At 45.5% G+C, this 22,778-nt stretch overlaps 2 protein-coding genes across 2 annotated transcripts in view; one reads left to right on the top strand and one right to left on the bottom strand.

The window, feature by feature from the left end:
* The window catches only part of P4HTM (prolyl 4-hydroxylase, transmembrane), a 31,000-nt gene that overhangs the window by 5,681 nt on the left and 2,541 nt on the right, over positions 1 to 22,778 (bottom strand). Inside the window, exons 3-7 of the mRNA XM_075006050.1 lie at positions 8,989 to 9,179; positions 6,848 to 6,944; positions 3,834 to 3,996; positions 1,134 to 1,319; positions 515 to 605 (exon numbers count right to left, since the gene is read on the bottom strand). Of these exons, the coding sequence (XP_074862151.1) occupies positions 515 to 605; positions 1,134 to 1,319; positions 3,834 to 3,996; positions 6,848 to 6,944; positions 8,989 to 9,179 (728 nt within the window). The remainder of the gene's footprint in view (positions 1 to 514; positions 606 to 1,133; positions 1,320 to 3,833; positions 3,997 to 6,847; positions 6,945 to 8,988; positions 9,180 to 22,778) is intronic.
* LOC142019164 (secreted frizzled-related protein 5-like) lies at positions 11,558 to 18,550 on the top strand. Its single transcript, XM_075005666.1, has 5 exons — positions 11,558 to 11,772; positions 13,161 to 13,330; positions 14,650 to 14,736; positions 15,599 to 15,769; positions 18,482 to 18,550. Exons 1-5 carry the CDS (start codon positions 11,594 to 11,596, stop codon positions 18,487 to 18,489), a joined length of 615 nt encoding a protein of 204 aa, XP_074861767.1. The 5' UTR covers positions 11,558 to 11,593; the 3' UTR covers positions 18,490 to 18,550.

Genomic DNA, 22,778 nt, shown 5'->3' with positions numbered 1-22,778 from the left:
CATTATCACTTGGCTTAAAACATTTCCCTTTCCCCTAATTCCTAGGTGGCAGGTTTAAAACAAACCAAAGGAAGTATCTCTTCACACAGTGCACAACCTGGGGAACTCCTCGCCAGAGGATGCTGAAGACCAGACTTTAACTGGGTTAAAAATACCCTAGATAAATTCATGGAGGTTAGGTACACCAATGGCTATTAGCCAGGCTCGGCAGGAATGGTGTCCTTAGCCTCTGTTTGTAGAAGCTGGAGATGGGTGGCGGGGTGAAATCACTTGATTACACTTAGCCTCTGAGACACCTGGCACTGGCCACTGTTGGAAGACAGGATCCTGAGCTAAATGGACCTTTGGATCCCAGTGTTGCCTTTCTTATGCAGTTAGAGAGAGCAGCTTTCGTAAACCCAAGCCCCAAATCCACCTTCCCCCAACCACGCCAAAGAGCGTCCATGCACAGAAAGGAAACAAACTCAGGGGCCAGTAAGAAGACAGACAGGGTTGGGGGGAGAGGCTCCTTTACCATCTCTTCATAGGTTCTGTTATCAGCTATAGGAAAGATGGTCTCTCCTCCCCCTGTCACGTTGTTCAGGTAGAACAGCACTGTCACGTAGCTGTAAAACAGAGAGCACAGCTGCTTACAGGGTAAAGCTGGAAGAATGAAGACGCCCACAGGCTGTCACATAAGCCCTTCCCTACACTCCCTGTCACCCCAATGGACTAGATTTACTGGCATGTGCTGAGGGGCCCCAGGATGTATTGCCTGGCCCAGAGCCTCAATAGAGTGTTCTCCATGGGGAAGCTAATGGGGACCATCTCATCTGCTCCTGGCTAAACTATAGGGTTATCTGCCCTATGGAGCACTGTTTTAGCCTCCAGCAGGGATGGATCAGCAGCTTCCTGGAGCAAGCCAGTGCTTCCCTTTGTGTTGTCCAGAAGGGCACAAGAGGTGAACCCTCCTCATGCCATTTCAGTTGACCAAGGCAGCAAGAAAACCCACAAGCCCCGTCCAGCAAAGCGAGCTGCCTTCAGCCCCACATCTCGCACTTGGCTCATGTCCGACAAGCGTCGTTTTCAGTCTGCTCCCAGACAGAGCCTTGCAGTTAGCAGCTACGTGCACCTCACTGCAGGGTGTGACTCACCGACAGGAGGTCTCAAAGGGAGCACTCTCATTGGCGATCAGTTTGGTGTGGCTGCAGGCAGTCTCAGGGAAAACTGGCCCACTGTCCATGTGGGCGTGGTAGTGCCCTCCCTCGTCGTATCGGACAACCTGCAGGGGCTCGCTGTGCTCCACAATCTCAGGAGGCAGGCGAGTCAAGCGCATCACCCTGGAGAAGCAGGAAAGCAGGTGTAGAAGCAGCAGAACAAGCCACTCCTTCTCTGCCCACCAGGAATGAGCTACGCTCTACAGACAGGGCAATTCCTGCTTCCAAGAACCTAAGATGCAAACAGAAGAAGGGCTGGAACAAGTGGAACCAGCATTAACTAGTCAAGGCCTTGATAAGACCCGTCAATGGTTCTCAAGTGGATAAGCTATCCCACAGCCTCTCCCTCGCCTTACCATGTGGGGGCTGCATGCAGGTGTCAGGGCAGAAGAGTCCCCAGGAGGGAGATCATTGCAGGGAAGCTGGTCTAAATGGCTTTTGTCTGATCCAGCCTCTTTATCAACCTCAGTCCTAGCACCTTGCTTCCCCACACCACATCATTCTCAGCTGAGACACAGAACTCCCTTCAGCCCTGAGCAGAAGCCAGGAGCCTGAGGTCAAGGGGACATGCCAATGAATGTTCAAAAGGTATTGTAGAGGGGCTCTGCCCAAACAACTCCAGTGGCATTTGAATGTCAGTGTGTGGCAGTCAGGGGCAGAAGGGAATATCTGTCATTTAAGTGAATTGGCAGGTCCCCTTGTGGCAGTAGAGAAGGGCCTCATGCCAAGAAGAAAGGTTACCAAACACCTAAACCTGCTTATAGTACTGTTTCTGCTCAACATGCAGTGAGTAAATCTGACTGAACAGTCAGCACTGGCATCATACAATGGGTAAAAGGATCAGTGACCAACACCTTCCTGCTCTGCAGAACAGCACACACCAGGTGTACTCTTCTACCCGAGTTTCTTTAAAAAGACCGTGCAAGGCAGCACACTAGTGCAAAGAGGTTGAGGGGACACCTTGCAGAACTGGGCAGCCAGAGAGAAGTGCAGAAAAGACTAGCTAGTGTTAATCAAAAATGTCCTGGCTAAGCACGACTCACTTCGCAGGGCTGCCGGATGCTGGGAAAGACTCCTTCGTGTACACGGCCCTGGAGACCTCCAGCTGTCATGTCCATCCTTTCTCAAGGCTCCTGCTAACGGCCCAGCAGAGCCCAGAGATGTTTGCAAAGCAGGACCATGACAGGATTGCATGGAAGGGCAGACAGATTTAGCAATTAGCAGCCTTATCACGCTACTCGTCCATTCGTCTGCTGCTTGTTCTGTGCCATCCCCAAGAGCATGGGAAGAAAGCAATGAGACTACACCTGCCTGCTCTAAGATTTCTGCCCTCCTCAAGGGCTTCCCACCTCTCCGGTCATCCCCAGAGCAAGCAGGAACCTCTCAGATAGGTTGTCTGTAAGAATGCAGACCAATGTTCCCACTAATTTTTTCCACCCATGTGCAGAATAAAAATTTATGTGCACTGAGACACGCAAATGCGCACCCCCAGCAGAAACAAAAGTCTAGCCGAGGGTGTTCTGCTGGGCTGCACGTGAAGCTCTCTTGGGCAGTCGGCACAAGCGCATAGTGACAGGGAACGCTGACGCAGATGGGTTACCCCTTTGGGACAGGAGGAAGGGGGCTGCAGTGTTAGGCCTGGATCACAAAATCTGTACCAGGATTATGGGGGAATCTGACTTCTGAGACCCTCCTCCCCAAGTCCTATGAAGGGTTTTATGGGCACCCTTGGGAACAGTAAGCTTCTGCTCCAGCAGATACCTCCTAGCACTGCCCAAGTAAGTGCTATGCTGGAAATGCACCAGGGGCCCAATGACACCTGCTAAAAGGCACAAGCAAAGAACAGCTGCTGCCCCACTTGGTATAACACATGGTAAGGGACCAGTTCTCTTTCTGGGACCCGCTGAAGTTGAGGGAGGCCAAGATCCACTTTTAAGCCTTGGACCACACGCTAGCACCAGACTAGCTGCACATGACACACAAAAGCATCTCAACTAATTGTCTCAAACCCACTGAGGAAAAAGGATTGGCTGGGAAATGGAAGAGACTTTCAGCTGCAATTTGTAGTGAATGAGTGTTCTAGATTAGGGCTTGGCAGAGGGTTGAGTTGAACCTTAGCGGTGGACAAATGGGGCTGAACTTTCATACAGATACATATCACTGGATGCCTGTTCTGCTGAACTGGAATAAAGCTACTTTCATTAGGGGCCAGTTCTTCTAGGGAGAGACCCAGGTGAAACGTGAGTAGTTAAGTAAATACACAGTAATAATTGGTAAATTAGTTAACACTGGAACAGGCAACAATTTCACCTGATTAATGTTTTCATTAGTTTTCCCATGTACCACTGAGTCTGTGGTTCCACAAGGCTGCCCGCAGAAGCAAAGAGAGAGAGTAGCTGAAGGGTTTACTTCTGTCCACAGAGCAACTCATACTCGTAGATTAATTTCAACCCTAAACGGGACTCTCCCTCTTTGGTGTCAGTGCTCAGCATTCCTACCTTCCAAAGGCTCTCACCCGAGACGAGACGACCACCACTTTGCATTGTCTCAGGACCCTGCCCCCTGTGCGTGCATCTCACCTTTCCTCCGAGATGATGGTGATGTCTACACAGATCCTTACCCTGCAGGTGCCTTTACCTTTGTCGTATGGACCTCATGACTTGATGTGCCTCCTCACCCTGGTACAGCCACGTGTGCTGACTGTTCCGCACCAGGTCACTCATCTTCACTTTCTGACTTCCCATGTACTTGTGGAAATCACGAATGTTTAGCTGTTTGAATTCCTCCAAACTCAGCACACCTACAGGAGAGAAGGAAAGCAGGCTCTCTTGAGCTTTCAGGTAGCAGCTGAACATTTCCCTGGTAGTGTCCAGGGGTTTTGGTGTTACCTAGCAAAAGGTACTGTAGGGTTTTATCCTTCTAAAACTGCCATGCCAAGAGTCTGCAACCGTGTCATAGGGCTGCACTGGCAGCCCACTGGTAGCCAAACAGCCACGTCCGATAGGTGTTAAATGCACAAGATTGCACTTGCTTTTGTCTTTAACGCGGAGACTACAGGTCGCAGCATGCAATAGTCTGTCTATCTGGGCAGAGGCCATGCTCGGACCTCTAGAAACGCAGCAACTGAGACGTAGAACTCCACGCGTACATTTTGGCTACCCACATTTTAATTTGATGTGCTATTGAAGAACACAAAGTAATCTACTCTAAAGAAACAAACAGCCCTTCCAGTTTTGCCCTTTGTGATGTCTTACCTAAAAGGCTGCACTGCCCCTTGAGAGGGACTTGGTAGTTGAATGAATAAATGGACTCTGATTTGAGAGCTCTGCCCACATTTCAAACACGAATTTATCTGCCAATTTTACACAGAGAATGCAAAACAGTTATTGATTCTGAAGCTTTTCTGCATTTACGTAACTCATGGACAAAACATGAAAGGGGAATGCAACCAGCACAAGCTCTGGTTACTGAGTGTACAATAATCAAGAAATGAGATGTAAACTGTGGCTCATGCTAAAACACAGACATGTCCTTCCACAGGGCTCGTGACATGCCTGCTGGGCTGTGCACTGGAAGGGAAGAGGGGCAGGATTATCTCTTGACCTTTCCCAGTTCATGGAAGACCCTCACCTTTCCTGTTTTAAGAAGGATCAGGTTTGGTGTCTGGCCCTATACATCATATGCTGGCAGTTTAGCAACCTTCTGGGTCAGTACAGAAACCAGCAAGCAGACAGCTCAACACAGCGAGTGGTGGATCAGAAATGTCAGCTGCAAAAGGAAAACCAAACACCAAAACCGGCTGCCCCTGCACTTTGGAGAACTCCTGGTACTGACACAAAATTACAGCTCACCGACGCAGCTGGGCGCAGTGTTCCACTGGCCCCTTTCCCAGGAGGGAAGAAGGGGGCTTGCCTTTGTTCACATTAGGGCAGGTTCCCCAGAGGCTGGCAGTTGCAGCTGAACAATTACCTGTCACCACTTCCAGCAATCTGCACACATGGTCTGTTCCCAACTCTCCTCCTCCACTTCTTCCTGCCTCTAAGGACACAGTGCCACATCCAGGTTGTGACCCGGCCTGCCCAGTGTTATGCTGCTAACAATGGGGGGAGCAGGATTCTGGAAGTGAAGCACTGCCAACGGCACAGAGCACGGCATTGGGAGTGGAAGTGATGCTTCTCATTTATTAAACTTCAGCATGTTGGAAACACCACTGACAGTTAGATCATCTGCCCTATGCTCAGCCAAGGATGTCATGCGCCAAGAGAGCAATGAGGCAAGTGGGCTGACCGGATATTTAGCCCAATTCCTCATTCTCCAAGAGCTGCTCCAAGCAGCTTCTCTTGGGTTGCTCAGAGAGCCAGGCAACTGGAAATGTGTTTACTTAATTTGATTAGGAAATGGAGAGTCACTCAACTGCTGGCGTTATAATTAGAGCGGGAGAGGTTAAACTGCATGCTGGGGATGACAGGGCCTCCTGGCAGGCCAAGGGAAGGATGGGCGGAACTGGACTCTTGGCATATTAAAACTCTGATGGCAAGAGAAAGGATGAGAGGCATCAACAGATGACTGAGGAAACTGCCTTTGTGTCCAATGACCCCAATGCTCTTCCATCAGGAAGTGAAGCTAGCAGGGCAGTGCTCCAAGTCGGCTGGCTGTGAGCAGCAGGAAGGAGACATGGCCAACAGCTGAAAAGCTGGGGATGCTGGCAGCACATCTTACAGCTCTGCAGATTAAAGGGGTTGCAGGTCCCCAAGAACTAACTAAAGGGGAACAAAGCAGAACTGCGTACCCAAAGGATTCTCCAGTATGCAGCAGCACCAATCAAGGCACTGCAGTGCAGACACAACAAGAAGTCCTGTGGCACCATACAGACTAACAGAAGTTTCTGGAGCACAAACTTTCGTGGGCAAAGACCCGCTCTGTCAGATGCATCTGATCAAGCAGACCTTTGCCCACAAAAGCTCATGCTCCAATAAGTCTGCCAGTCTATAAAGTGCCACAGGACTTCTTGTTTTTATGGATACAGACCAACACAGCTACCTCTCTGATACTTGCAATGCAGACACTCACTACAGTCACAGGAGGGGTCTCCTGGGAGGTGGTAGCTAGACAGAAGCAAGAATTCTTCCATTGACCTAGCACTGTCCACATTGGGGCCAGGTCGACTTAACTGTACAGCTCAGGGGAGTCTCACACACTTGGACGACAGAGCTGGGCTGGTCTAGCTTTTCAGTGTAGCTCAGACCTTCGACACACTGCAGTCCCGTAGGCCACCCAATGAGCCCCGATGCCAGTCTGAAAATAAATCAGCTTAGACGACAACATTCTGGGTGCTAAAGCAGGGGGCAGGGAGTCCAGAGGCGAGTTCTATTCCTAGCTCTGCAGGCAGCCTTTTGTTTGCACTAACACAAATCCCCTCTCCATTCTGAAGCAGGGCATGCGAGCGTGAATAAGTTAACCTACTTCACAGAGGCCTCGGAGAGCTGGTGGTGAGCGGCAAAGGGAGAGAGTGGGCTTTCGCTACACACACAGCGAGATTTTTCTGCAGATGAGGCTCCTGCTCCAGCCTCACATGACAGCACTAAATCTGGTCTCCAGAACGCTAGAGATAAAAGAGATTCTCAGAAGCTCTATTTCATAGCTCCTCTCACCATTGCCGTCAGGATCTGCTTTGACCGCTCTATACATCTCCCGAATGCTCTGAGGGGTCATCCACCGGCCATTTCCTAGGCGGGTATGCGTCAACACCTGAAATTACAACATTACAATTATCCTCACATCCTGGGCAATGATTTGTTCCTTTGTAATGTTAATTAAACCGTGCAGACTGGTAGCTCTGAATCCTGAGAGCTTCTCTGAAAAGTCAGCTGCTAGCAGGCTTCCAGTGCATCACCGCACATGAGGGATTTGAATGGAAGCTATTTTACAACCTTAGGTATAGCAATGTGACCAGCACTTGCTCTAACATTGCAGTTTATGCCACCACAGAGCACAGTTGGGAGTAAGCCAGCTAGTCAGTTACCAAGAGAAAACAGCTGGTGTCTTCCTTTCCCTTGGAGGGGCAGTCAACTGAACAGTGAGAGAATTAATGTTCTTACTTGTTGAACAACAATACGTCTTGTGGCACCTTATAGACTAACAGATATTCTGGAGCATAAGCTTTCGTGGGCAAAGACTCTTTGCCCACAAAAGCTTATGCTCCAAAATATCTGTTAGTCTATAAGGTGCCACAAAACTTTTTGTTGTTCTCGAAGCTACAGACTAACACAGCCACCTCTCTGAGCTCTTACTTGTGCTACTGAAAGACTTCCCAAGTGAAGAGCTTAGAAAGAAATACTTTCACTCTGAAGACAACCAGGGAATCAAGTGTTTCAGACTCCACGCTTTGGAGGAGGAAGGCCTGTCCTGCATTCACACTCTCATGAAGAGCAATACTCAGAACTACCCGGTGCTTTTCAGCTGCACACCCACATATCGCAAAGGAGGGCAAGCACTCTTAGCCTCTGGCCCTCCCCTTGACTGAAACTCCCTCTTTAAACCCTCCTCTGGAACCCCCCACTCACACATCTGATGAAGCGGCTCTTTGCCCACAAAAGCTTATGCTCCAAAATAGTTGTTAGTCTTTAAGGTGCCACAGGACTTCTTGTTGTGTTTTGAAGATACAGACTGACTCAGCTACCTCTGATACTTGTCATGATTTAGTCCCTGTTCACCACTGGGGAAACGAGCTGCTCAGGATCACATAGTGAGTCAAAGGCACAATAGGGATTGGGATCCAGGTTGTGCTCTGAACCCTGCGCTGTAAACATGAGTGTAGCACAATGGCTGAATTGATTTGACACCCCTGCTGCACTTGTTTACCCTAGGGTCAGTTCTCAGGCTGTGGGTTGCGACCAATGCTCTCTCTAATCTTTTCCATCCATTCGCAGAATAAATTTTGTTATGTGCACTAAGGCTTGTGAATATGTGCACCACCAGCAGAAATAAAAAAACCTAGCTGTGGCTCTCTGCTAATCAGCTGGGCTGCATCTGAATCTCTCCGGAGTGGCCGCACAAGTGCTCAACTTACAGGGAACACTGGTTGGGACCCTGTTTTAAATGGGGTTGCCAGGACTGGCATTAGACTTGCTGGGACCCAGGATCAATGCCAAAGTCCAAGCCCCACTACCCAATGGTTTTAGCACTGGGTCTTGGAGCTCACATTAAAGGGCTTCTGCTTTGGCCCACCCACCATGGATGGAGAGACTCAGCTGGGCTCAGGCTTCAGTCCCCCATCCTGGGGTCATTTAATAATTTTTCTTATCAAAAGTGGGTTGCAATGCAATGAAGTCTGACCACGCCTGCCTAGTAGACTCAGCAGGTTACACACAGATGCTCAGCAGTGAGTCTGAAGTGCCCTGCCCACCATGGGAATGCAGGGCTAACTCTGCAGGCTTCACCAAACAAAGCCCTACCAGTGCCGTCTACAGGCCTGAAGGCTGAAGCAACAGAAGACTGCATGTGCTCTCTTATCTGTGCCTCATTCTGGGCACAGGAGCCCTTTCCCTAGCTCATCAGAGCAGAGATTTCCAAGCAAAGCCCCAGTAGGATCACTGCTACTGAAAGTCTCACAGACTTATAAGTTTCCCTTCCATGCTGCAGTCCTGTAGAGACCTGAACTCCTCCACTTAGGTAATGAAACAAGTGGTGCTGGGCAATAGCCAGGCCTTGAGCAGCTACCAGTAAGGGATGAGCAGCTTCGCCACTGCCTCTCTTCAGTCCCCTTCTGAAACCTCTCTAGGTTTCTCCCTACCTCTTTGAGCTGCAACTGCCCATCCTGGTTGTGATCCAAGAGGTTGAAGATGTCCATTTGGCTGATTTCTATCATTTCCATGGCCTCCTCATAGTCTTCAGTAGGCAGGATCTGGCTTTTCTGTAGCCCTTTGAGCTGGGCCAGGTGCATAATCAACTTACATTCTTCATCAGTCAGGAAATCTGGAATTTCTGCAGAGAGAGAGACAGGGTGAGAGAGAAAGTGTGAATAAAAGACCAAGGAAACAGTTGCAGTAAAATCCCGAACCAATGGCAAGCAACAAAGAAAACGGGAGAAAGTTAGAAGCTTCCCAACAGATTTGAGAGGAGAAAGTCTCACCCGAATTTAGACATTGCTGAAAACATACTTTCTGTATCTTATGACTTTATCCACAAATAGTAAGTTCGTTTTAACTCTCAGCATTATATCCAGATGCACAGACCCTCTGCTCTTAATCTGTGTGTTATGTACACTTTAACGTTAGCTTTGATACAATTTTTAAAACTTTTCTTTACTTCAGTGCATTCCCATTTGTGCCCCTGGAACTTGATCTTGAATGGGGCAGCACAGTGTACCACCCACTGGGCTGCCAGGAACTCTGATAAATACTAATTGCTGGAAAAGAACCAAGAGCCTTTGTGTGGGGATATCTGTAGTGCTCTCAGGCTTCTCTTCTCTCATTGTCTGGAGCGGAATTTGGCAGAGAACCAGGTGCTCTTCAGGGGCGTATAGCTTTGAGAATCCACTGATGTACAGGGGGAAGGCAGCCTCCAGCCTCACTTCCACACCCTGAGTGAGGTGCCCTCCATTCTAACGAAAGATAATTGATCTCTGAACACAGGTTTATACTGCAGGGGAAGAAGAAATATTCCACCAGCAGGGCCACAGAAATAAGGGGTGGGTGTATTACTCACTGTACAGCATTCAAGACACCAGGTTCCAGCAAAGCCCTCCCCACCCCTGTCAGCAACATGAAACTAGCAGTTTAGAGACAATACCAAGATTATATGCAAGTTTCACAGAAGGTCCATCTGAGATCATGTGGCTAGGAAAATTCCAGTCAAAGGGGGTTTGGGTTAAACAATCCGATCAGTGTGACACCAGGGAGATCCCACAGCACATACCAACTGCGCTCAGCCATCACTAGCACTGGCGATATTTTATTCCAGTCAAAGGGGGTTTGGGGTAAATAATCCGATCAGTGTGATACCACGGAGATCCCACAGCACATACCAACTGCGCTCAGCCATCACTAGCACTGACGATATTTTAGGAAGGGGAAAGCATATCTGGTCCAGTCAGAAAGCACAAATACCACATTCCAGCTTCCTGAGCTACTTGCCCTAGAATTTTGGCAAGCCTCTTGCCTAAGAGCAGCCCAACAGCCCAACCAAGGAACACACTGAAAAAGTAGGGTGATTACTTCTCTTTAGGCTTGATGCTATCTGCTAACATCCGCAGCAAGCAGGCAGCTTCTCTCTCATTCAGTACAGCCAGGTGCTAAGTCTGCAGAAAACAACACTGCCGCTTGCTTCCCAAGAAGCGTCCGGACAACGCAACGCAGTCAGTTGCGTCCATGCGCCCCTACTCCCACCGGAACAACTGCCATAGGCAGCACACACAATCCTCTTAACAGAGCTGCTTCTGAGCTGCAACATCCACTTGCCACTCCCCTAGTCAGTACCGTAACACAAGTAAAGTCTTAAATGAGCAAACTGACAATACCTCACTAACACATCAATAAAGATTCGGACATTTAATTACATGCTCATGAAGGAAAAGCCTTTCCTAAACTGCAGCAGCCAAATTTCCTCCAGAAATAGTTTCCATTCAGAATGAGCTTTTTGTGGCACACAATACTAGATGGAGTGTGTCAACCAAATGTTGATAATCTTGTGTGTAAGCAACCTCCCACACAGATGCAAATGAATTGCTCTAGAACCGGGAAGAAAGTTCCTTGAAATGGTTAATTTCAGAACTTGGGGCCATCCCACCCCACTGCCTATTTAACAATGGATCAAGCTAAACAAATGGCTTCTAATTGACTTGGGGCAACACTTGATTGCTTTTCCACAAAGACAAAAGAGAGGAAAATACTGGCATTTATAAAATAATGACTAACCCGGAGAAGAGGATGGGCCAGAGTAATAGTGTTGAACAGATAGCTCCAAGCAAGGGGGGCCCAAGCCACTCCACCCTCCTCCCGTCACATCAACACCTGCTGATCTCAGCCAAGCCCCCCACAAAAAACCAAATAATCAGGGCAAACACAAACTGTGGTATTGTCTTCCCAAGACAGCTCCCAGAGTTGTATTTAATGATACTGGATTAGCAGAGAGGTGGCTTCCTACTATAAAAAACCTTCTCCCAGGCAGAAGCAAGTCAGTTTCCAGTGCGCTCAAGAAGGCAGAGCCTTTCTCACCTGTTCTCAACATTTTATAGCTACTGCTCAGAGGAGAGAATGGATGCGGGAAACTACAGGTTTACCAAACTGAACATACGATGGTTGTTGACTCTCTTCATCTGTCTGCTAACCTGGGGCTACCCAGGAGTTCCTGGGTACTTCCTGAGGAGCTCCTCCTGGTGTACACCCATTCCAAGAAATATGGCCTTGTGCTACGACATTGGATATTCAGAGATGCGCATCCCCAACCTGCTGGAGCACGAGACTATGGCAGAGGTGATCCAGCAGGCTTCTAGTTGGCTGCCCTTGCTAGTCAGAGAGTGCCACCCAGATGCCAGGATCTTCCTCTGCTCACTCTTTGCACCTATCTGCTTGGACAGGTAAGGCATTTCAGGTCTGGTTATTTTGACCATGATCTATCAGATAAAGGTTCCTCATAGGAGAAAGGTCTCTGAGAAGAACTGGGGAGCCCATCTGCTGAAGTCATTTAAAACTAGACTGTTCTAAACGAACAAAGCACCAAACTAGGGTAAGGAACAGTGTTATATGGGAGCAGGGGGATGAATGGTATGACTCAAGGAGTTTCCCACTTCTACCAGGCAGCATTCCTAGAGGGGAAATAAAGATCTTGCCACACACGTGAAATATATAATTGATTTTGAACTTAGTTTGAAGATCAGCTGCCTTATAACTCTCACAATTCCCCAGCTCTAATTACATTGGGGAAACCCTCTGGTAGTTTTCCATTTGCATACCACATTTGTCTTCACTCAACAGTCCAGCTTCTGTAGTGTGCAAAACCAAACTCAAAACATCTTTTCTTTGCTCCTACTACATAGTAATTCCCTCTTCTCCTCAGCTCCCACCAGTAGCAAGCGTCCTATTCCAGTTTAGAAATTCTTCGCTCTCCTTTACCTTTAACCCCCTCCACAAGTGTCTTGGCCATGCCACCTGGGCTCATCTGGAGTCCAGTTTTTCATGCACAATGAATTTCCACTGTGCTATCCATACACAGTATTTCCTGTCTCCTACTGTAGGTTTCCAGTAACTACTTTTCTTATAAATATCTTTGCCCCCTACTTCTCTCTCTGGTGCTCAACCAAATAATCCTACCCCTGCAACATCTCTCCTTAGAAAACCCCTCTCCCGAAGCAGGTGCTTTAGGAACTAGGGGCTCTTACCAAGGAAGAGCCCAGTCCTTGTGGTGGCTTGGAGACAAACTGCAATTTAGGAGCTCTGGGACTATAGCTAGAACAGAGCAGAAATACAAGCAGCAGCTGCATAACTAGAGCAAGTGTCTTCACCTTTGGAAGAAGGGTGCTTGCGGCAAAACCTTGCACCCTTCATAAGGAAAAGGGAATGGCTCTTAGCCCTTAATTCCACCCTGTTATATCCTCTCCAGCACTGTTAACACCATTCATATGTGCAAACATTTATTGTTTGGCTTCCAAACGCGCACATTCACAGGGCAGGCAATGTCTGTGGAAGTTATTCCCCATTTAAAACATAGGTACCGTTTACTAGTTGTTTGTGGAAAATAAGTACCAGAACTAAAGGGGGCGGGGGGGAAAGATGTTTCCTTCCTCTGGGACTGCAACTATTGCATTGTGTCTTGTGCAGCCTAAAGCTCCTGTGGGGAAGACAAATGTCACTCCAAGGTACAGCACAATGCTGTTAGTGTAGGGAGGGCAGTGGTTTTGAACAGTTAACCTTCACTTGTGCTTGCAAGGAAAAGTGAGACTCAGCACAGTCCTGTTTCTCTCACTAGGCTCATCTACCCTTGCCGCAGCCTGTGTGAAGCTGTTAAGAACAGCTGTGCTCCAATCATGGCTTGTTATGGATACCCATGGCCTGAAATCCTGGACTGCAACCAATTCCCTGCAGATCACAACTTATGCATCTCAACAATCACTGATGAAACCACATCCAGCAAGAGAAGTAAGGCATTTTTCAAACCCACTCTGCCATGCAGAATACTGAAAGGTGAACTGCAAAGCAAAAACAGGGGCCCATTTTGTGTGTAGGCTTTTTTTAAAATTACCGCTCTTAATTCTAATAGGCTTTTGTACTGCAGAAATGCTGGTTTGTCCACCCAGGAAAACTCCATGGTGAATAGAGAACTGGAGAAAACAGAGCAGCTAGGAGGGGAAGAATTTTTAGTCAGACTATTTAGACCTTAGGGGTTTGGTTTCTGTTAAAACCTTTTCAATTTCAAAACAAAAAAGCAGTAAAGTAGCACTTTAAAGACTAACAAAATAATTTATTATGTGAGCTTTGGTGGGACAGACCCACTTCTTCAGACCATAGCCAGACCAGAACAGACTCAATATTTAAGGCACAGAGAACCAAAAATAGTAATCAAGGTTGACAAATCAGAAAAAAAATGATCAAGGTGAGCAAATTAGAGAGTAGCGGGGTGGGGCGCGTGCGTGTGTGTGTGTGAGAAGAATTAGATTAAGCCAAGTATGCAAAAGACCCCTATAATGACCCAGAAAATTCGCATCCTGGTTCAAACCACGTGATAATGTGTCAATGACTTATTAGCATTTTGGAGAAATTAAGATTTTGTTATAGATTTAAACACACCTGGCTCCTTCAAGCCAGGCATGGGTTAATAATACACAGGCTCACATAGCCACAAGATCCTCCAGCAAAGTCAATGATGTTCAGCTCAATATTAACGTTAAAAAACATGCACCAGAAAAGCCATTCAGATGGTCTTTGTACATAGGAAAACAGCTAAAAAGGGGACATGCTCCTCTCGTCAGTGGGCATGAAGCAAAACTCAAACAGCTTTGAAGTGAAAGTGTAAGGGGAACTCCTGCTAGCACTTTTTCACATTCTACTGCAGAACATGGGCTGCTGGTGCTGCCAGAATTTCCAGAACATGAAACTATTCCAACTGCAAGCATATAAGTGAAAAAAATCAAGAGAACACAATCTCACCCACTGATGTTAGTCCCTACTGTAGCTTTCCAGATGACAAACTGTTGCCCAAAGGGGTATCAGAGGTTGTTCCAAACACTGAATTCACCTATGCATGCTCTGGACAAATGGCAGTATGGGGACATGTATAGGCAAATATCTTAGTTCCCTACTTAACAGTCTGAACACAAAGCCCAAGGAGTGGCTGCATTCCAACTCAGCTTTCCTGAGCTGCTCCAGAAGCGTGGAAGCGGGCAGTGGTGCTCTCAAGGGCACATCAGGGAGCTTTTGGAAAAGCTGAAAGAGTGCTACAACTGTCTCTGTTACAGCAGTGCCCCGAGCCAGCTGCAGGGACTGCGAGCTCGAGGAAGGCAGCACTGCCAGGGAGATACTGGAAATCTTCTGCGCCAGTGATTTTGGTGAGTACACACACGTCTTGTTCCCACCTCAGCTGCTGGCTTCCCCTCTGACAGTTGCCAAACAGCAGCTATCATGGGAAGACTCTTCTGTTTGCTGTAGAAAAGTGACTTGGAAACAGTTATGGCTTCAGCTTTTACAGTTTTCATTCCCCACCTATGCACTGAATGCCAAGTGTCCAAATGCTGCCATGGCTGGGCTGGCAACTTGCCCAGGATTCAAGGCTTAATCCAAGGTCAGCCACCTGCCTTATGCATTTCTGACTGGCGATCACAGCACAGGGGCAATAGAACTAAAACCAAACATGGTTCATTTTGGAGACCAGATTCCAACTGAGGCAAACACATTTATTCACCTCCAGACTTCACGCACCAAACTCCATCAGTCAGCCTGGCAATTCATTGGCTCTGCTCTGAGGCCAGAGACTGGAGGAGGTGGTGGGGCTGGGGCAATGAGATTGTTTAACTTTCAGTCTCCATGAAGTTCTACACATTTCAGCCATACAATCTTCATAGCTCAGTCCACAACAACTTTGACAACGACCTCAGTGCTTGTAGCCCCTGCTCTGACAGAAAGACTATGACTGGACCAACGCAGGGAGCGCAGAGCAGTACTGAGGTACCCTGAGCAGATGCACAAGGCCACCTGCACAACTGCTTCCCAGCTTGTGCCTCTGCCTATCCAGTGGCATGAGTCTCCTTCACAAGCACTCCTCCGAACTCAAAGGAAAGGGAAGTTAAGAGAAAGGTTACCAGCTCTAGAGCAGCTGTGAGCACAGATTTGGAGGTTTACACAAGAACGAGCAAGAATTACCCAAATCAGGTGGGTAACAATAGGTCACTGTTTTGCATTTCCTTCTTCCAGCTCTGAAAATTAGGATCTCCAGGAAAAACATGACTGCCACCATTTCTGGTTTTAACATGGACACCAAAGTAGAAGTTCTGAAGCATGGCCCCCTACTCCGGTCGGAAATCCACCCAAACCTGCAGCACTGGCTGGACCTAGATGCTACCTGTGTCCACAACATCATGAGAGGTACACAAACAGGAGTCTATGTCATCAGTGGAGAGGTGCAGAATGACAAAGTGGTTGTAAACAAGGCCTACGCGTGGCATAGGAAGAACAGGAACCTGCAGCAGGCGGTACGGCGATGGAAACATCACCGATGCCGAGCATAGTCTGGCAGGAGATTTCAGAAATCTCTGCTCTGCTGATAGAAATTGCTTCTCTCCTGGTACCTAGAAATCTAGCCGTGACAACCAAGGGTTTGGGACATGGGTCAGTCCAATGGCTATCATTAGTGGGATTCAGTGTAGTCAACTGCTAGCGGCTCCACTACAGAGGATTTCGCTAAGGGATTACTGTAGGACATGCTTATTAATTAAGAGTTTAGGGAGTCAGCTGTTGCTCCACAGAATGAAAAGAAACAAGCCTGCTGTATTCTTCTGTATCTTATTGCACTAAAAACCCAGAGTTTCTAATAGACTTGGAAGCAGCTGGAATAAGTGAACTGCAGTCCCCAGCTTAGAATGGACTGGAGGAGATGTCTAATAACTGTCATTGTCTGTTACCTTCACAATGAAACTCGATAGTAATTTAAGATGTGTGATTTGTCCAAGACAGATTTCGTGTAAGTGAAAGCTTGCTGTAGGCCCAGGGACATTACACAGACATTTCCACAGGGAGATTACAGTGCTTGGTGGAACATGAGGCCAGTAGCATTTTTGGCCTCTCGCAACTAACCCATAAGGCTGTCAATGCAACAGAAAAAGGAGTTAATTTTTGTTTTTGCAGAAACATATTGAGTTAGCACAAAAAGGCACCAAAATGCAGCAGTAAGCCTCAGTGTTGATGTCAAAATCTCCTGAATGCATTTGTCACTCAGAGCGATACTTAAGACCCCGTCAGTTTGTTAATGTTTTAAGAGAGACCTGCAATGGACAATATTGGACCTCTGCCCTTTTTAAGTTCTGATAAAAAGATGGCCCAGAAGAGTTAATTCAAAAAGGGAATAATAAAATAATAATAAAAAAAAAAGGAAAAGATCAGTCTACCTTGGACGACTTGTGACAGAAGAACTAGTTGAGGTTCTCCTGAAGTCAGGCAGAAAGCTGAACAACTGGGGTACAAAGGAGTTTTTAACTTGACTGTATAAAACTCTATGTTACCACCCACTTAACTCCAGTGACCAGCATGCATTCAGGAGAAAGAGTGCCACTGTTCTAGAATCAATACACTCATTTAGTGAAATATGATCTAAGACCACTTGAGAAGTCCTCTGTCAAAAGCTAGGAAGATCAGACTCAATTCTTCTGATACTTCAAAGGTTAAACAAAGGGCAGGGGATGGGTGGGAGGTGTAAATATATCCCCCCACAGCTTTTCTTTATTCAGAAGAATCAAAAATGGCAACAGAAGCATTTTTCTAAAATCATCTGCAGCTTATCAGAGCAAGCACTTAGCAGTCATCGCCAAGGCCTGGTATGGTTCTCCTGACTTCCAGGCCGGCTTTGCCAGAACTGTGAACCACAGGCTCTGAAACAGAGCACAACTGCCATACCCAAACAAGGAAGAGACTGAGCTAGTTTTCCACTGTTCCAGGTGAAAGCAAATGTCATGTATGGTGGTATTCCCAAAGTAGGATAAATATACAGGCCTAAAACAGGGAAGCAAGCTTTAGGGGTAAATGGGTCTTCCTTGGACAATGGTAACTGACATGTTTACCTACGACTTGACACTTGTTGTGGTCTTGATTGCCAGTCATTTACTTTAACAAACATACTGATAAGAGATGCATGGAACATCAGTTTGGACAGAGATGCATTAAAAATAACATTGTCCCTCACTGCTCTTAAAATCGGGTTATGAATTAAACAAACACTTTCTCTTCAACTCTGACTGTATCTGAGGTGAGACTTGTGGCCCCAGGACTGTCCCTGTTTAAATTCAATTGGGGAAACCAGCCACATCCTGACATGTGTGCAAATTTAACTTCCGGACCACTGAGGTGCAGAAAGAAGGAACCACTGTGATCACCTAGTCCGATCTCCTGTATGACAAAGGCCACAGAATATCAGCAAAATAATTCTTAAAGCAGAGTTCTTAGAAAAAACATCCATTTTGATTAAAAATCGCCAGGTGAAACACTTCGCTAAACTGTGCCAATGTTTAATAGCTCTCACTTATGAAAATTTATATCTTATTTCTAGTTTGAATTTAGCTTCATATTCCATCCATTAGATATTAGTTCTTTCCCTGCTCCTTTAAATATTCACCTCCTCTAAGGCAGACTGCCTAATCCTTTAAATATTTTCACTAAACCCTCTCCAATTCACCAGCACCCTTGTTGAACTGCAGAGATCTGATCTGGACACAGCGTTCCAGTAACAATCAGATCGCTGTCCAATTCAGACAAAGTAAACTTCTCTGCTCCTACTCATACCTTTCATACTACAAGAATTGCATCATCCCTTCTGGTCACTGTATTGCCCTGGGAACTCATGTTCAACTGATTACCTGCCATAGCCCCCCAGTCTCTTTCAATCTTCCATCCTGTAAACATGGCCCAATTTCTTTGTTTTTGGGTGTATACAATTATATTTTGTTACATTAAAACACACATTGTTTGCTTGTGCCAAGCTTATCAATCGATCCAGATTGCTCCGTATTAGTGACCTGTCCTCTTTTATGTACCATTCCCCCACCTGCAAACTTGATCAGTAATGACTATGTTTTTCTTCCACGATAGCGATATAAATATTAAATAATGTAGGATCAAGAACTGATGCCTCTGGAACATCACTAGAAAAGCCTCCACTCCATGATTCCTGGCTTGCAATTCTATGTTGAAAACTACCAAATAGCCAGTTTTTGAACCATTTAATGTGTGCCACATTAATCTGACAACATTTTAGTGTAATTCAAATGTCATGCAGTACCAAGTCAAACACCTAAAAGACATAGTGGGACTTCCTGCTTTTATTCCCCACTTTCCCTGGCTTACACATTCAAGCCCAAGTCACAGAATTAAGACTATAAGAATGGCCATACTGGATCTAGCCCAACATCCTGCCTTCTGACAGTGGTTAGTGCCAGGGAGCCTGGAGGAGATGAACAGACCAGGCAATCTTCAAGTGATCCAACTCATCAGCCCTTCCCAGTCCTGACAAACAGATGCTATGGACATCATCTCTGCACACCTTTCCTCCATGGATTTAGGCCTTTTTTGAGCCCTGTTAAAGTCTTGGCCTTCACAGTGTCCTCTGGGGGAGAGTTCCATAAGCTGACTGTGTGATGCGTGATAAAATACTTCCTTTTGTTTGTTTTCAACCTACTGCATATTAATTTAATTTGGTGACCCTATAGTTCTTGTGTTGTACGAAGAAATAAACAACAGTTCCTTATTTTCCCTATCAGATGGATCTGATAAATGACTACTGCCTCAAAGCATATTGCACTTTGAGGTATCACCAACTTCATAAAGCTATAAAGATTGAAAAAGTCCTGACTTATGGCTGTTTGAGACTAACAATTACCTGATTATTAGTTTTTTCTCATAAATGAAATAAGCTTTGTTTCAATGGCAGATAATTCTACGTCCTCTGTAAATGTTTAATTATAAAAAAAACCCTCAGAGTTTCCCCAATAGTGCCCTTTGCCACACTTCCAAACACAAAGCTGATGAGAAATCTTTAACATGACATCCTTTGTTGAAATCAGTTTTGCACTGTACTTTGCTGATGGCAGACTATGCACCAGTCATTTATTTCTATGCCTGTCTTCATACTCTGCAAAATGTTTTGATAATTCAGAGGGTTTTATACTTAATTTTGAAAATTTTTTTACAGTTACAGCCTCTTAGATTTGCATTTCTTTACATATAACAGCTGTTGATTTCTTACTGACAAAACAGATGCTCCTCATCAGATTGAAATGTATCACCACAGTGGGGAGGTTCCAAGTTTACTACATTGATTTTTGTTAAACAACTGGTGGCTAGAGAAAGCTTCAATGCCCTTTTTAAGTCACCACTGCTCCTGGTTAAGAACTCCTTATCAGAGTGGGTCTGTCCACAAAAGCTCATCACCTAATAAATCAATTTGTTAGTCTTCAAAGTGCTACTTGGCTGTTTTGTTTCCTTATCAGAGGACAAAGCACAACAAGCTAAAGGGCTGGACATCAAGCACTGTTCCCAGAGTGATGAATTTTCAGATAACACCATCACGAAACAAGGCCTACCACAGAATCAGGAAGAAAGGCATTAAACTAGACTGATAAAATAGCGAGTCCACCATGCCTTAAGTCTGTCTTTTGTCAACTACAGCAGCTTTCTTGGAGGCCAGGATCAACTCTGCTAGTTAAATGACATCAGTAAGAGTAAAGAAGTCAGAAATGAGATCCTAGCAGAAACTTAAATAGTAAAATCAAACTGACTACTCACATATTAAAAAAAAGATATCTGGTGATGAGCTAATAAATCATTGTTAGTCTTTAAAGTGGTACATTTCTGCTGCTTTGTTTTGTTGGAGTACAGACTAACAAGGCTACCTCTCTGTTACGACTCATATACTGTTCCCTGTCATTGAAGCTTTTTGGGTATGCAAATTTTATAACACATCAGTTCCAAATTTGAGTCTTTACTTACTTCCAGAGGAAAAACTATTTGGAATTTACAAGTTATGAATACTATGTATTGAGATATCAATGACAGCCATGTGCTTCTTAAAGATGCTTGTTGCATTAAAGTGATATAAATAAGAAGTGTGCCTTTTTTTTCCCCCTAAGCTTTCCCTTTGAATCGGGTAGCATGAAATACAAAGATCCTTTTCTTATTCATATCACACAGCAAAAGTGAAAGTGACAAAGAATTCAGTGTCCCTGTTTCACTCCAGCTGGACAAAACGAGAGCTGGTTACACATTTGTGACAAGAGGATTCTCTCACATCTTTTTATCATATGAAAGGAAAGATCTAGCTAAGAGGAAACCTTGCATACTGTGAAATTGCTAGGAAATACAAGTGTAATTAGCATGCCATACCAAGGGTAGTGGAAGGCAGTATTTCTGCTACCACCTTTACTACTTAACAGTAATGCTAAACTGCCTTATTATTTACTTTCAAAGGTCCCAGGATCCCTTTAACTCCTACCACCTCAATAGATTCTGCAGCATTTTTTTCAACAGGAGTTCATGTCCATGGGATTTAAAAAAACCCAAAACACAGACAGCGAAGTTTTGGGAAAAACTATCAATGGAGGAATTTAATTTGCTTTTCAAACTCTCCTAAGTGCTCTATACTATCTTAATCTCTGAACAGTGGAACAAAACTTCTTAAATGCAAGGGTAAACATATTTAATCAGGATATCACAACATGATTTAAAACATTTCACTGTCAGAGGAAAAATGAACATGAAATGTCCCTGATTAAAAATTACTTAAAACTCCCAACCCTTTGACTATATACTAAGGAAACTCAACCTATATATCAATGGAAGCACCAAAAAAATTAATAAAAAACAAAATTACTGACTTACACACACACAGACCTATCCACCCTATTGCATATATGTAATGCTCCCAGATGCATGTCTCATGGTTTGTACATTGATTCTCCAGAAGCTAGGCTGTAACACGGCAAGTTGGGATCGATTTAAGAAAAAAATGCCTGTTTCCAACAATTTATGGAAAGCAGATCCATTCATTAATTTTTTTAAGTTATAAAATCAACAGTACTGGTAACCAGCCTCATAGTTTGAGCTGATTCTCTCTGCCTTAATAGGTAAAATCCTACAGATCTGAAAGATATTTCTAAATAATTGATTTCCTAAAGGCAAGAAAGAAGCAATACAGATTTTATAATGTCAGTATCACATTTCCATACTCCCTGTGGGAATAATCAGGACAGCTACTATTGCAGCAGGCTGGCACAAATCCATTTGCTCGTTTACCTTTGTCAATCTTTGACATTCACATGGGCCTGTGACAGCAGTGGTGACTAAAATAGCTGTGATTATCAGCATTAGTTCATATGCAAGGCTTCTTATCCTTAGGAGGAACATGGATATGTCAACTATGAAGAAGCCTCAGCAAGCTGCCAGCCCAGTGAAACTGATGACGGTGTTAAAAGGGACACTCACATTATGTATTCTGTAAGAGAAGGCATATAAAAAAGGAACAGTTGTGTGCTGCCTCTTATGGAACAGGAACTGCAGAACAGATCTCTTACATGTCCCTTTTGTCTGGCTCACTTGAGTAGGGACCCTCAACCTACGCACTGGTCAGGTACTAAGTTACTAAGCACCGGATGCACCTCGAGAGGCCATCGAGTCCAGCCCCCTGCCCCAAAGGCAGGACTAAGTACTGTCTAAACCATCCCTGAGACCTCTATCTAACCTGTTCTTAAATATCTCCAGCGATGGAGATTCCACAACCTCCCTTGGCAATTTATTCCACTGTTTGACCCCCCTGACAGTTAGGAACTTTTTCCTAATGTCCAACCTAAACCTCCCTCGCTGCAGTTTAAGTCCATTGTCTCTTGTTCTATCCTCGGAGGCCAAAAAGAATAAGTTTTCTCCTTCTTCCTTATGACACCCTTTTAGATACCTGAAAACCGCTATCATGTCACCCCTCAATCTCCTCTTTTCTAAACTAAACAAGCCCAATTCTTTCAGCCTTTCTTCACAGGTCACATTCTCTGGACCTCTAATCATTCTTGTCACTCTTTTCTGGATCCTCTCTAATTTCTCCACATCTTTCTTGAACTACGGTGCCCAGAACTGGACACGATACTCCAACTGAGGCCTAACCAGCGCCGAGTAGTGCGGGAGAATGACTTCTCGTGTCTTGTTCACAACACACCTGTTAATGCATCCCAGAATCATGTTTGCTTTTTTTTGCAACAGCATCACACTGTTGACTCCTATTTAGCTTGTGGTCCACTATAACCCCTGGATCCCTTTCTGCTGTAGTCATTCCTAGACAGTCTCTCCCCATTCTGTATGTGTGAAAATGATTGTTCCTTCCCAAGTGGAACACTTTGCATTTGTC

This window comes from Carettochelys insculpta, chromosome 11, assembly GCF_033958435.1.
Source record: "Carettochelys insculpta isolate YL-2023 chromosome 11, ASM3395843v1, whole genome shotgun sequence".
NCBI classification, from domain to species: domain Eukaryota; kingdom Metazoa; phylum Chordata; order Testudines; family Carettochelyidae; genus Carettochelys; species Carettochelys insculpta.
This window is presented reverse-complemented; position numbering and strand designations above follow the sequence as displayed.

Coding starts and splice junctions, on each gene's coding strand:
- LOC142019164 (XM_075005666.1), top strand. CDS start 11,594: ATGGCCTTGTGCTACGACATTGGATATTCAGAGATGCGCATCCCCAAC. Junction 11,773..13,160: donor GCACCTATCTGCTTGGACAG/GTAAGGCATTTC, acceptor TTCTCTCACTAG/GCTCATCTACCCTTGCCGCA. Junction 14,737..15,598: donor CTTCTGCGCCAGTGATTTTG/GTGAGTACACAC, acceptor TCCTTCTTCCAG/CTCTGAAAATTAGGATCTCC.